The following is a 12,842-nucleotide window of genomic DNA, read 5'->3' on the forward strand; positions in this document are numbered from 1 at the left end:
TTCGCACTTTTAAAAGTTTAGTGCTTTTACACAGAAGCATTGTTTAAACTCCATTGTCATAATTGACCAAATTCCAATAATGCAATATCCCTCTGCTACATTAGATAGCACTTGGTAATTATATACAGTAATAATCTTTATTATGAAAATCGCTTATTGCCACAAGTAGGCTTCAATGAAGTTACTGTGAAAAGCTCCTAGTCGCCACATTCCGGCGCCTGTTCAGGGGGGCTGTTCAGGGAATTGAACCCGCGCTGCTGGCCTGCCTTGGTCTGCTTTCAAAGCCAGCGATTTAGCCCTGTGCTAAACAGCCCCTAGTGTCACAAGTAGGCTTATATTAACACTGCAATGAAGTTACTGTGAAAAGCCCCGAGTCGCCACATTCTGGCACCTGTTCGGGTGCACAGAGGGAGAATTCAGAATGTCCAAATTACCTACCAGCACGTCTTTTGGGACTTGTGGGAGGAAACCGGAGCACTCTGAGGAAACCGACACAGACACAGGGAAAACCTAGACTCTACACAGACAGTGACCCAAGCCGGGAATCAAACATAAGAACCTGGCGCTGTGAAGCAACTGTGCTAACCACAGTGCCATCGTGCTGCCCCAGCATCACCCTTCCCCCTGAATCAGCAATGACTGTTTAATGCTGGACTGCGTGCTCTACTGGAGATACGATCGTTAAGAAATGCTTAACTACTTTAACAAGAGGAATGCATTGTTATTGAATAGCAATCTCTCAAGTGGAAAAACAATATTGATGGACATAATACATGTTTTAGCAGGGAGTATGGTGATGCACAGACACGCAGAGATTATATGTTTCATCTGCTTGGCTGGCTCCACAATTAGGTGCAAATGTCTAGCTTAAGGCACCATTTATTTAATTTACTGCTCGTACTTTTGAAAGGATTCCAAAAATCTAACCATGGTATTTTTCTAATTTTAGTGTTGGACTACAGCACGGGCAGAGTTGGAGCCCCACTGATCTGTTGTGAAATAAAACTGAGAGACTGGGAAGAAGGTGCTTACACTGAATCTACATATGGACTTACCTTGGGACACTGTAATTCATTTGGTGTGGGTGTGAATGTCTGGGCGCTATCATTAGAGGCAAGAATTGAGAATGCCCTTGATCAACGTCACACCATGAATCTGTGTGACACTAGGTGCTTGTTGTGGGAAGGATATAAAGATGTTGTGATACTGGCCTGTAGTACACCAGCGCTGTCACGCACGTTTTGGGTCAAATTTCATCTGAATGTTGTGCTCTCCATTTCGCAAGGTCTGGAGTGTGATTCCATGGGAAATGGCAATCTGTGAGATTCTGGGGGGGAGCCGTGGAGTGTTACTAATCTTTCAAAGAGCTGTTCTGGGCTCGGTGGGCTGAAGTTCTAAAATTATTCAGCCATGTAGGTGTGAAGTACAAGAAGAAAGGAAAATAATCTTTTAAGGTTTACAGGGGAATTTTATCCCACTGCTTTCAAGATCCCCTGTATTTCTAACAGCATCGGGTAAATTTTCCTGTGTGTTTGCGTGTCTACACACTCTGCGTTTGTTTGTGTGCACACGGTCCGCTATGTATGTGCACAGCATGTGCGTGTTAATAAATAACATGGATGTTTTATAGAATGAACAATTAACTTCTGAAAGGTTCAGAAGGAATTTTGTTGTGGTCTTAGTACTTGCTGATCCTTATTGTTAAACACTAGGTGGATACACAACGCATGACCAGCCCCATCCAAGAGGGGAAATACTGATTGGTGGACCAAATGTGGCAATGGGGTACTTCAAAATAAATAAATCCAGCCATGATTTTTTTGAGGACAACAATGGTCAGCGTTGGTTTTGTACAGGTGATGTTGGTGAATTCCACCCAGATGGCTGCTTACAGATAATTGGTAAGTGTCAGTGGGAAGGTATGAACTGAATTGGGGACTGAAATAAAAGAGTTAATGTTTCAAGTCCAATATGACTCTTCCTCGGAATCAAAGAGCCACATTGGATTGGAAACATTAACTTTTTCTCTGCTCAGGACCTGCTGAGTTTTTCCAGCCTTTTTCTCCTTTAACCCCAAACTGAATATGGACACCCATTTTGATTCTGGAAGGCATCTGTTCCTTTTGCGGTTCTCTTGGTGGTCATATACTAACGATACCAGTGTGTAATACTGTAACATGCAGATGAAGAAGGCCTTGGACTTGATATTGGCAAGTATCAATGAGCAACTACAGTTGATCCCTCTCTGGCAGGGAGATCAGCCAATAAGCGTCAACTGCTGATCACTATCCCCTGCTGTGTATCTGGGCTTTGGATGAATATACAATGTGGGTTAGCGCTTATGCCAACCCTGTTTACATAGCCTGCCAATAGTTGTTATCTGGGCTAGCTGACGAAGAATAATCATTCTGAATCTCCGAAGTATTGGTGCTCATCTTCAGTCAGCACCTTCAGTAGAACAGAGCGGGGAATCGGTGGCATACTGGTAATGTCTCTGAACTAGCAATCCGGAGGCTGAGGCTAATGCTTAGGGCACAAAGGCTTAAGACCCACCAAGGCAGCTGGAATAAATCTGGTCTGAAAAGTTAATAATGACCAATAAACCATTATTTAAAAAAAAAAAAGACATCCTAACCCATCTGATTAACTAATGTCTTTTAGGGAAGGAAATCTGCTGTCCTTACTTGGTCTGGCCTACACCAATGTGGTTGACTCTGAACTGCCCTCTGAAATTGCGGAGCAAACCGCTCAGTTGTATAAAACTACCACAAAGTCTAGAAGGAGTGAAACCGGACACACACCACCAGGCATCAACTTCGGCACCAGAGGAATCAATGGCAAACCCAGCGCTGTTGACCCAGCAAAGTCTTCCTTACTAACATCCTGTGGCCTTCTGCCAAATTGGGAGAGCTGCCTCTCAGACTAGCAAGTAACAGCCTGACATAGCCATACTGATGGCATCATACCTTACAGATAATCATACCTTACAGATACATAGAACAGTACAGCGCAGAGCATGCCCTTCGGCCCTCGATGTTGTGCCAAGAGAAAACTATTTGGGCTTTGTCCTCACCCAATTACCTGCTGCAGATGTAATTATCCATGATAGGAGTGAGTACCCCCTCCCAGAAAAATCACTCTTCGCATGTGTGGCACTACCAGCATGCTAATTGGGATAGACTTCGGACAGGATCTAGCAGCTCAAGACTGGGCAACCATGAGGCTCCGTGGACCATCAGCAGCAGAATTGTGTACAACCACATCTATAACTTCATGGCTCGGCATATTTCCTATGCTACCATTATCACCAAATTAGGGAATCCTTTCTGGTTCAATGAAGAGTGCATGCCAGGAGCAACACCAGGCATACCTAAAGAAGAGCTGTCGACCTGGTGAAGTTACAACGCAGGATTACTTGCGTGCCAAACAGCATAAGCAGCAAATGATAGACCGAGCCAAGAAATTTCACAAGGGGGATGGATCCGATCTAAGGTCTGCACTCCTGCCACATCCAGCTGTGAATAATGGTGGACAGTTAAACAACTCCATTGGGGGAGGAGGCTCCACAAATATCCCCAACCCAGAGAAAGATGAGGCTGAAGCACTTGCAACAATCTTCAAGAACCACCGCGTTCTCAAGGACAATTGCGCAGTGATTGCTGGGCTAGCCAGCGGTGCCTACATTCGGTGAAGGAATAAAAACAAACCGAAGTGGGAGAATATCATGATTTCAGTTTTTGCTACATTTGACATATTAAGGCAGAGTGCATTTTAAAATTGCTTTACATTTAATGACATAAGAACTATCCCATATCTTTTGAAAAGTAGAATTTGACTGGAAACCTTACCGTGAGCTGTGAGCTATTTAACGTTTGTTAGAAACTTAAAATGTCAAGAAGTTTAGGCAGTTATGTACTGTGAGCTGGGCTCTTGCGATTTGATAACATTTGGACAATATTTCAGCCTGTTTGTTTTTTTTGCTGTACTCTTCCTAAATTTAACATTTGGAGCGACAGTTTTAATTATCTTTCATGAGTTTGAACTCATTTTGTGACAGCATAAATGTTTATTCTATAGATCGCAAGAAAGATTTAGTAAAACTGCAAGCTGGAGAATACGTATCTCTGGGCAAGGTGGAATCTGCCTTAAAGAGCTGTTCCCTCATTGATAATATTTGTGCGTATGCAAACAGGTAGGATTAAATTTCTATCACAATCCGGTCATTGTATTCTGCAATTCATTATGATGTTGTGGTGTTTTTCCATTCGTCGGATGTCCAAAGGGGTTTTATAAATATTGAGCTTCTTGGTTTGAAAGCGGGCCAGCTGAAGGTGGATCTAATCTTTGGCCTTAAATATATAATGATTTTAGTGAGAGTGAGGGACATGTGTTAAACGGACGGAACAATCATTCCCCATGCTGACCAGGGAAGATGGTAGTGAAAAGGCAGATAATCTTGGGGTATGTATGGTAGTGGTCAGATCTCAGTGCTGAATTTAGTATTGGTCATTATAACATCGGAAGATTATTGTCCTCTATGTGGTGCATATTTAGGCAGGATAATTAATACCGGCTCTCAAAGATCTTAAATTGACCAAGGAAGTTGGGATGGTTCTGACTGGAGGTGATAGGACAAGAAATAAGACTTGTGGCTAAGAGAAGTTTTCCAAATTATGCAGAAGTTTGATTGAAGTTGGGCAATCTTTGAAGGAAAAAAAAATTGAGCCACGTTAGAAATGATTGGGACAGATGACCAAAAAGCTTGATCAAAGAGGTAGGTTTAATGAGCGTCTTTAACAGGCAGACGGGCTTGTGAAGGAATTCCAGAGCTTTGGGGCCGGTGCAGCTGGAAGCACCACCGTCATTTGGTGGATTGATTAACATAGGGCATTGGCAAGAGGCCAGAAATGGAGAACACCAGAGACCTCTTGAATTATAGGGCCGGAGGAGGTTACAGAAATAAGCTGGGCAAGGTAAATGGGGGGTTATGAAAACATGTCGCACAACAAAGAGGGGCACATGTTCCTGGGGGAAGAGGGGTTGGGGAGAAGGTGTGGCCCAGAGCCAACAAAGATGGCAGGCTCGTGCAGATAGCACTTCCTTATCAATTCCCTGTACATTGTGACTCGGTGCGCTACTAATCTGTCCTTCGTATTTGCTTTTATTAACATGAATCTTTAAGAAGTCATTAACTGTACTAATATTGCGTCCACTAGAACTAGGTGATCTAAGTGCCCCTGTGCAATGGGATGTTTGTAGATTTTGTGATGTTTCTTAAAGTTTGCCGTTACTAAACCCATCCATCACTTTACAGTCCTCTTTAGAACTCTTTGTACATCTGTAGCTATGTAAAGGCATTCTGTCGGACCCACATTGCCATTTGTTTTGCCTTTACTCCTATAATGGTGCAGGGAGCTGAAGTACCATTAAAGATGCCATTTGGCCACTTGCATGACATACATATTGACCTATAGCTGAACACAGGAAATAAAGAGGTTTTGCACTCTGGCGGATTAATTCTAGAGTGGTGTTAAAGGGTCAATTTGAAACTAGGGAATGATACCAAGCCTGGTAAGATGCAGTTGCCAAAAATAAAAGCAAAATACTGTTAAAAGAGCACAGCTGATGTTAAATGCCAGAAGGGAAACTTGAAACTATATTTCTGCAATTTGGTACAATGTGTGGGAAGGTGTGATGGCATCTTTGTGATGATTTTAAATAAAATGGTTAGTAAACAATGAAAGTCAACTGGGAGTATACTTAGCTAACTCGAAGACTATACACAGAATCCCTAAATTTAAGCAGTTCTAACTCCCAACGTCAGAGCTAATCCTTGAATAACATCCCATCGGCGTTTTAAAAACGATAGGCAAAATCCAGTAAGTGTTACCATACCAGGCACCTTTCGGGGTTGCCTCTGACATAGGGCAGAACAACTGGCTGTTCAAACAGGCCTGTCCACAGACTGCGCTTGCTGGGAGTTCACACAGCTTTTCACCAAAAAGCTAACTTGCATAGGTTGAAATTGCTCCTGATATATTGTTTTCCCTTTTGATCTTCCCTTATCTGAACTAGCCGCCTCAAAAGTCACTCTTAATTACCTTCATTTAGTGAGTCACCCTTTTTAGAGTGTAATTGTAAAGTTTGCACCTCTCCATTGAACCTCTTATCGTCTTGCCCAAACCCTTGACATTCTATTTTCCAATGTTACCAACTTGCCTTCGGTAAACATCTGTTTACAGGGCTGCTAGGCTTATCAAAAGTTCCATCAACCTAGCCAAACTTTCCCTACCACTACATAGGTTCCATTTTAAAATAGTTTTTTTTTTTAACCAACCGAACACATTCCCAATGACTGGGTTTCCTAGATTTTTTTTTTAATGTTACCGTGATTTCCCGACAACTGCGGACACTGGGGATCTGAAATAAAAACAAAGGTCTGGAAAATCTCAGCTAGTCTGGCAGCATTTGTGGAAAGAGTCCGATTGGCCTCGAAACGTTAACTCTGTTTCTCTCCCCACAGATTCTGCCAAACCTGCTGAGTTTTTTCCCAACATTCTCTGTTTTTTATTTAAGCCCCGGTCACTAGTTGGGGAAGGGGGTGGGGGGGGGGCATTTTAGAATCGCACAGATTTGATCACCGGATCGAAGACGGTTATGTTCAAGCCAATGATAGAAAGCTTTCAAGCTCGCCAGTCTCGGGATGAGAATACAAAGCTTAAAAACATTGAAGTGTTGAGGTGTGTAATAGGGAAGTAAATTAAGAATCCAATCCTGATCTCTCGCACCTTCTGGTTGAACCTTAGTCCCACACGCTTGTTTTCTTTCACAGTGACCAATCTTACGTGATTAGTTTTGTGGTGCCCAATCAGAAGAAGCTGACTGCTCTTGCGGAGCAGAAACAAGTTCAGGGAACGTGGGAGGAAATTTGTAACGATAGCAAGATGGAAGCCGAGGTGCTGCGGGAGATCAAAGAAGCATCGGTGTCCAGTGAGTACAGTTAATTGATTGGCCTCTGCTTGGTATAGCTGAGCGATCAGCAGGCTTAGAAATGGAGGCCATTTGACCTTTAAATGCCTTTTAATTTGACCTTTCATTTCAGTTTCTTTTTAATTGGGATGCATGATTAGTGCTGGAGTATACACAACTGATAAAACTGGGAGAAATATTGATCCAGCGCCTTTGATCATCAGCTCCTGCTCGGTAAAACATATGTGGCACAGTTGAAATGATATGTTCTGACTTTTAATTCTTCAAACTATTGGGGTGTTGGATCTCAAAAATTAAAAAGGTTTGGCGGCTTCTTGGTGTGGCTGGGTGCTGTGCTCAGGAGCTTGTATATCAGAATTTATTTCCTGGTGCCTAACTTTTCATGAGCCACTTCAGAAAAGTCGAAGAGAAGTGAACAGACCGATGTAAACTGCACCTTTCCTCTCGGGTAGAAGGAACCTGAAAGCGAGTTTGAGATATGGTGCTTTTACAGGGAGAACCTAACGGGACGTATTGGGCGCAATTCTCCCATCGGGAGTCTTAAGTGCCGACGTCGGAGTGAAAACCTGAGTGTTTCATTCCGACGTCGGAGTCCGCTCCCAGCCCCCTATTCTCCCGCCCTCGGGGGGCTAGGAGCGGCGTTGTGTCATTTACACGTGCCGGGCCTTGGCGCCGCATAAAAGCGGCGCCGCGTAAACGACGTCACCCGTGCATTGGCGGTTGCTGTCCTCCCCGAGGCCGCCCCGCAAGGAGATGGCGGATGGGTCTTGCGTGGCGGTGGAGGAAACGAGGTCCTCCTTCAGAGAGGCTGGCCCGCCGATCGGTGGTCACCGATCGCGGGCCAGACCCCATTTGAGGCCCCCATCCTCCTCCCCCAGCATTCCCGCGCTGTTCCCACCGGCAGCGACCAGGTCTGGATGGCGCCGGCGGGAACCCGTCGTATTGGGCAGGCCGCTCGGCCCATCCGAGCTGGAGAATCGGTGCTCGCCCATTGCGAGCAGCGATTCTCCCAGCGGCCAGCCGTGATTCTCGCCGCGCCGGTTTGGGGGGGGGAGAATTGCTGCGTGGCGGGACACGCGCGGCGCCCCAGCGATTCTCCCATCCGGCGTGGAGGGAGAGAATTCCGCCCATAGGCTCTCAACAGAATAAGTTGCACATACATTGATTTTTCTTTTTTACAACAGGTAAATTAGAGAAGTTTGAGGTCCCTGTGAAGGTTCGTTTGAGCCCAGAGCCATGGACCCCAGAGACTGGTTTGGTAACGGACGCCTTCAAGCTCAAGAGGAAAGAACTAAAGAACCACTACCTCAATGATATTGAGAGGATGTATGGAGGGAAGTAGGCCCTTCAAATCCCTGGGTGATATATTTCTGGTGCCTGCAGAGAAGTAGTGCATCTCTAAATTAAAAGGACAGTGAATGATTGATTCATTTTAAAACAGAAATTTAATGAACCAAAAGGTCAGTGTTCTACCTAATGGTTATTCTCCAATGTATTCACTCTTACTTGAATGTTTAAAAAAAAAAACTCAAGCAATTGGAAATTTTCTGGGAAGGTTTGCAAGGTTTCACCGTGTGCCCACCTTCTCCTAATGACCATTGTCCTTTTGCATGTTGGTTTTTGGATTGTTTTTTTTCACCATTGTGTTTTTGTACTTTTCTTTGTGTGAGGACCACCAGCTGGTTTTACAGGGAGTGCTGGGGAGCAAGAACTGAATTTGTTACTAAGCTTCAAAAAAAGATCTCAACTCACCCAATTTCTTTCTCGTCCTTTTGTTGCGTAAGGAAGGTGAGAAAGATTTTCCAGTGCACCATGATCCTCTCCCATCCCCAGTCAGATGGTGGCACCACTCTTTTTGATGTGATGTTTGCACTAGAACTGTTTCATGTTTGTATAGAAAATCGCTGAAAATATTTTGGTTCTATTTTGTTTTGCTTTGCACTGCAGTTGGCGTTGTTTAACTGTCATGATCACAGATGGACATTGTTTTTTTTCCAAATCTAAACCTGCTGAAAATTGATGTAAAAGAGTTGGACAAATTTAAATCGTCTCCGCGATAATAAATTGTGGCTAATGTAGTTTGTCAGTGCCACAGTACTAAAGTGCTCACTGGTCTTTCCCCTGGGGGGGATATTTCTGACAAATTTGTGTCTCAGTGGCTGTGGTTATCAGTGTAGCCTGTAGCACAGCAATCCTTCTGGTCTCCAGAAGATCCTGTGATGGATGCTTGTGGACAATAATGGTCATAATTACTTGAATACAAGTAACCCAGCCACTAAGCATTGACGCAGTCTCGGAGTTCAGTGTATTGGCAAAAGCCCAAATGTTTTTCAAAAGAAGTCACTTGAGCCCCTCGATTATTCATGTTGTAAATATGCGTTGCACCAAATGAGCCCCTCTTTTTTTATTGAAAAACAAAGAAATTCTTCAGATAATCACCCTGTTAGAAAACCAGAGGCTTCACAGAAGCTGACTGAGCTGGGGCGAGGGAAAAACGGATACTGAGAAACGCCTCTGGCTTTTGAAGGATGATAATTGGGGCTTCTGCTTTTGATCACATTGCACATTCCTGTAGACAGTGCACGTGTGAATGTTCATTGAGGACAGACCAAATTCTGTCCTCCATGATTGATGTGCACACAATGTGCGTACGTGTTAACGGCCTGTCTAAGCTCCCGCTTGAAAAGACCACTTGGCAAATGTACTGGAGAGCGACTGATGCTCTGTGCAGCTTATTCCAGGTATAAATCAGCACCCTGAGGGAGAAGGGAGGCGAAGTACCCCTTTGTAAGATAGTTAAACTATTTAATTGTCCATTTCGGGTATCCTTGCTTTAGTAAACAAGGTGTAATTTTTTTTTTTTAATTAAAAAAAATTCTGTTCCTACCCATATAATGGAGATTTCTGAGACTCCGTCCCTCCAAACAAATTTACACTATTACCATATCATTAGCTTAGAGGTGTTTTGGTGGTTCAGGCGGACACCCGATAATTCTGCAAAATGAAAACCTTGACAGGAAACACCCGGTTTTCCAATATTTGGTTTGTGAAAGGAAAGAATGTGCATGTGAGGAAAGGGGGAAAGAACACGTTAAAAAAATAGCTCTGAGTCGTCGCCTTATTTGTGCATGTAAAAGCTGTGTTTTACATCCGTGTGACCTGTCATCTTTTGCTCGGCACGGCCTTTCTGCAAAAATCCCGACACTGTCCAGTTTTGGACCGGGTTAGTTTGCGGCCGTCATTCATGTTTGTTTGTATGTATGTATCTTTCTACTTCGACCCAGGTTAAAGCTAATTCACCAACTGGAGATTTACATTGAGGCCGTGACAGGATGAGCACTGTGCTGAAAAGCAGCGCTGTATTTAACATCCCATTGATAATTGGTTATTGAGTCATCTGTATGAAGAGGCTCTCACCAAATTTTAACCATTGGAATCCTAACTGATCGATTTTTTTCCCCCGCTTGTTTAAGCTCCGTCCAGATTTTGTGCCATTAAAGGCCTTTCCCTTAACTCAATTTAATACAGTCTGCTGCATCAGTGAATGTGTCCCCTTCAGAAAGCGAGAACAGGTAGTTGATGTTAAACTAAATAGCGTACATTTTTTTTGAATTTGAGATTTGGAACAAAACGGGTCAGGGGCCGAGTTAAACAGTTGTATGATTTTAAAGTGCTGTGTTTTTATATATCTACTATTTTGGAAGCTGTCTCTTCAGAGCAACATTCTAAACATCGACACAGTTTGTATCAATAGTGCTTATGTGGAGAATCACTTTCATGTGAGACTGTAAACTCCTGTACTTAACTGTGAATAATCCTATATATATTTAATGTGTAAATGGGAGGAGTAAACATATAATTTAATGTGATATTATAGTGAATGTTTTAAGGTTTCCAGTTTTAAACTGCCCGATCTACCAGTGGGGCAGCAGGATACAATGATCTGTGTTACACTTCCAAATGGACCTTTATGGACCTTGATGCACGGTTTCACCATATTCTTAGTAGATGAGGCACATCAGGCAATCCTGCTGGTTTCGTGGACACGAGCGTTGCCCAATTCAGTACTGAGCTGCACTCCCCAGGAGCCTCCCCAAGCTTGTCTCCTGAACAGTTCTGATGTTGGCTCGAGTGGTGGTCAAACTCTACCATTAACCATGGTTCGGAAGCGAGGGAAAAAACTATCAGCCGGGGATCCTGCTCTTGTCATCCAGTGAACCTCATGGGAAGTGTGTGTGGATGCTGGGCAGGGGCAGATTTTAATTCAGCTGCAATACCCGTCCCGAGCCACGGAATTAACTGCTCCGCCTCACCATCCGGGCTCAACGTGAAGAAAAGTCATTTGGATGAGCTTCCGGGCATTGGCAGCACCCATGGCACCACATTCCAGCTTGCATCAGCGCCTTCGGCTGGGGAAATAGGGGGGAGGGTATGAGGGTTCATAAATTACCCATCAATGTGCAGGATTAAACTTTGCTTGTGGCAGATTCACACCCATTAAATCACCTGATGATAGCAAGCACTCCATCTACTGGGGAGTCACTGTAATGTCCTTGGGTTTCCAGAAGACTTTTCTTTCCCCTCAGGTTGATTTTCGCCCTGTTGTTCAGGTAACAATTTTTAAAGTATCTGATGGGAATAAAAGGCCACCTCCTGTTATGTTAACAGCAGTGCATCTATATTTGAATGAATATACATGCATGCTACAGTGATTTTAAACTATGGGTACTGCCACCTGGGTTGGGGGGGGAGGAGAGGAGGATGTAGAGCGAATTTCAATCCATTAATTTCATGGCAAAATACAGCCACCGTTTAGTTCAAGAGCATCTCTCCTCTCCACATGTCCCTGAACTCACTCCGATATTCCGGACAGCTCGCTCCTGTTAATCTTTTCAAGCTTTCCCTGCGTGGCTGTTCAAGCTTTCCCTGCGTGGCTGTGAGGTAGGGAAGGTCTTCAAGGTGGACGTAAGTGAATAATGCAACTGATTGAATATTTGTCATCCTGGGCGGTATGCCAGTATCTACCTGGGGAAAGAAAATGTTACCGAAACACATTGTTGCAGATGGGACCTATTTCCTTTTCGTTGTGGGTACCCTGGTGTCTGCTGCAGTCAGAAGGGAAGAGGCTGAATATTTCTCGCTCCGTTGCCAAAGACTTGAGGGTTCAGAAACCGCCTTTGTTCCGTCTGTAACTCCATCAAGGTCAATAGCTTGGCAGAATCTTTCTATCCATTAAAATGATTTTCCAAGACCATGCAGTAAAATACACCGCTCAAGATTGATATCTTACTTTTATGTCTTCTGCTATTGAATCTTAGCGGAACAACATCAGTTAGAGGCATGAATAAAACTAGATTGATTTATCATTCGCTACTCCAACTGCTGGTGACCATTTTCATTGTTTTAAACCAGCATTATGGCAGCCAAATATGTTTTTTTTTTTTTTAAAAATGTTCCTGTGGAATTTAAGAGTGTGAACGTTATCCGCCTCATGGGTATCTGTAAATAAAACCAATTTCTCAGCACAATCACTGGCAGTTGCTCTTTTTTTCTTTTATTCAGAGGCTCTTGTTGGAAGTACTCGTTGGGCGATGCTCCTTGACATTGCAGCTTCTGTCACGGTGGCAATATTGGGAAAGATGAGTACTTACTGAGCACAAGATACTAGGTTCAGTGCATAATCTGTAGAGTTGGCTCAACTCAACCAATTGGCTTAAGCACTGCCGAGTTAGGAAGGAGGGGTAGATTACCTTCTGGTTGCCACCTGCTAGAATAGCGGATTAGAATAGAAATGAGCTTAGTAGTGTTCCTGTGAGGAGTCCTCAAGTGGCCGCCTTTGTTGCCTGTTTCTA

The 12,842-nt window shown here is 43.7% G+C and overlaps 1 protein-coding gene across 6 annotated transcripts in view; it reads left to right on the plus strand.

Annotated features, from left to right (window-relative positions):
• The window catches only part of acsl4a (acyl-CoA synthetase long chain family member 4a), a 98,171-nt gene extending 85,653 nt beyond the window's left edge, over positions 1-12,518 (plus strand). For all 6 annotated transcript variants that reach the window (XM_072505727.1, XM_072505731.1, XM_072505732.1 and 3 more), the window contains exons 12-16: positions 950-1,024; positions 1,713-1,901; positions 4,078-4,192; positions 6,833-6,990; positions 8,175-12,518. In XM_072505727.1, the coding sequence (XP_072361828.1) occupies positions 950-1,024; positions 1,713-1,901; positions 4,078-4,192; positions 6,833-6,990; positions 8,175-8,332 (695 nt within the window). In that variant the 3' untranslated portion in view covers positions 8,333-12,518. The remainder of the gene's footprint in view (positions 1-949; positions 1,025-1,712; positions 1,902-4,077; positions 4,193-6,832; positions 6,991-8,174) is intronic.
• The last annotated feature ends 324 nt before the right edge of the window (positions 12,519-12,842 follow it).

This window comes from Scyliorhinus torazame, chromosome 5, assembly GCF_047496885.1.
Source record: "Scyliorhinus torazame isolate Kashiwa2021f chromosome 5, sScyTor2.1, whole genome shotgun sequence".
NCBI lineage: Eukaryota > Metazoa > Chordata > Chondrichthyes > Carcharhiniformes > Scyliorhinidae > Scyliorhinus > Scyliorhinus torazame.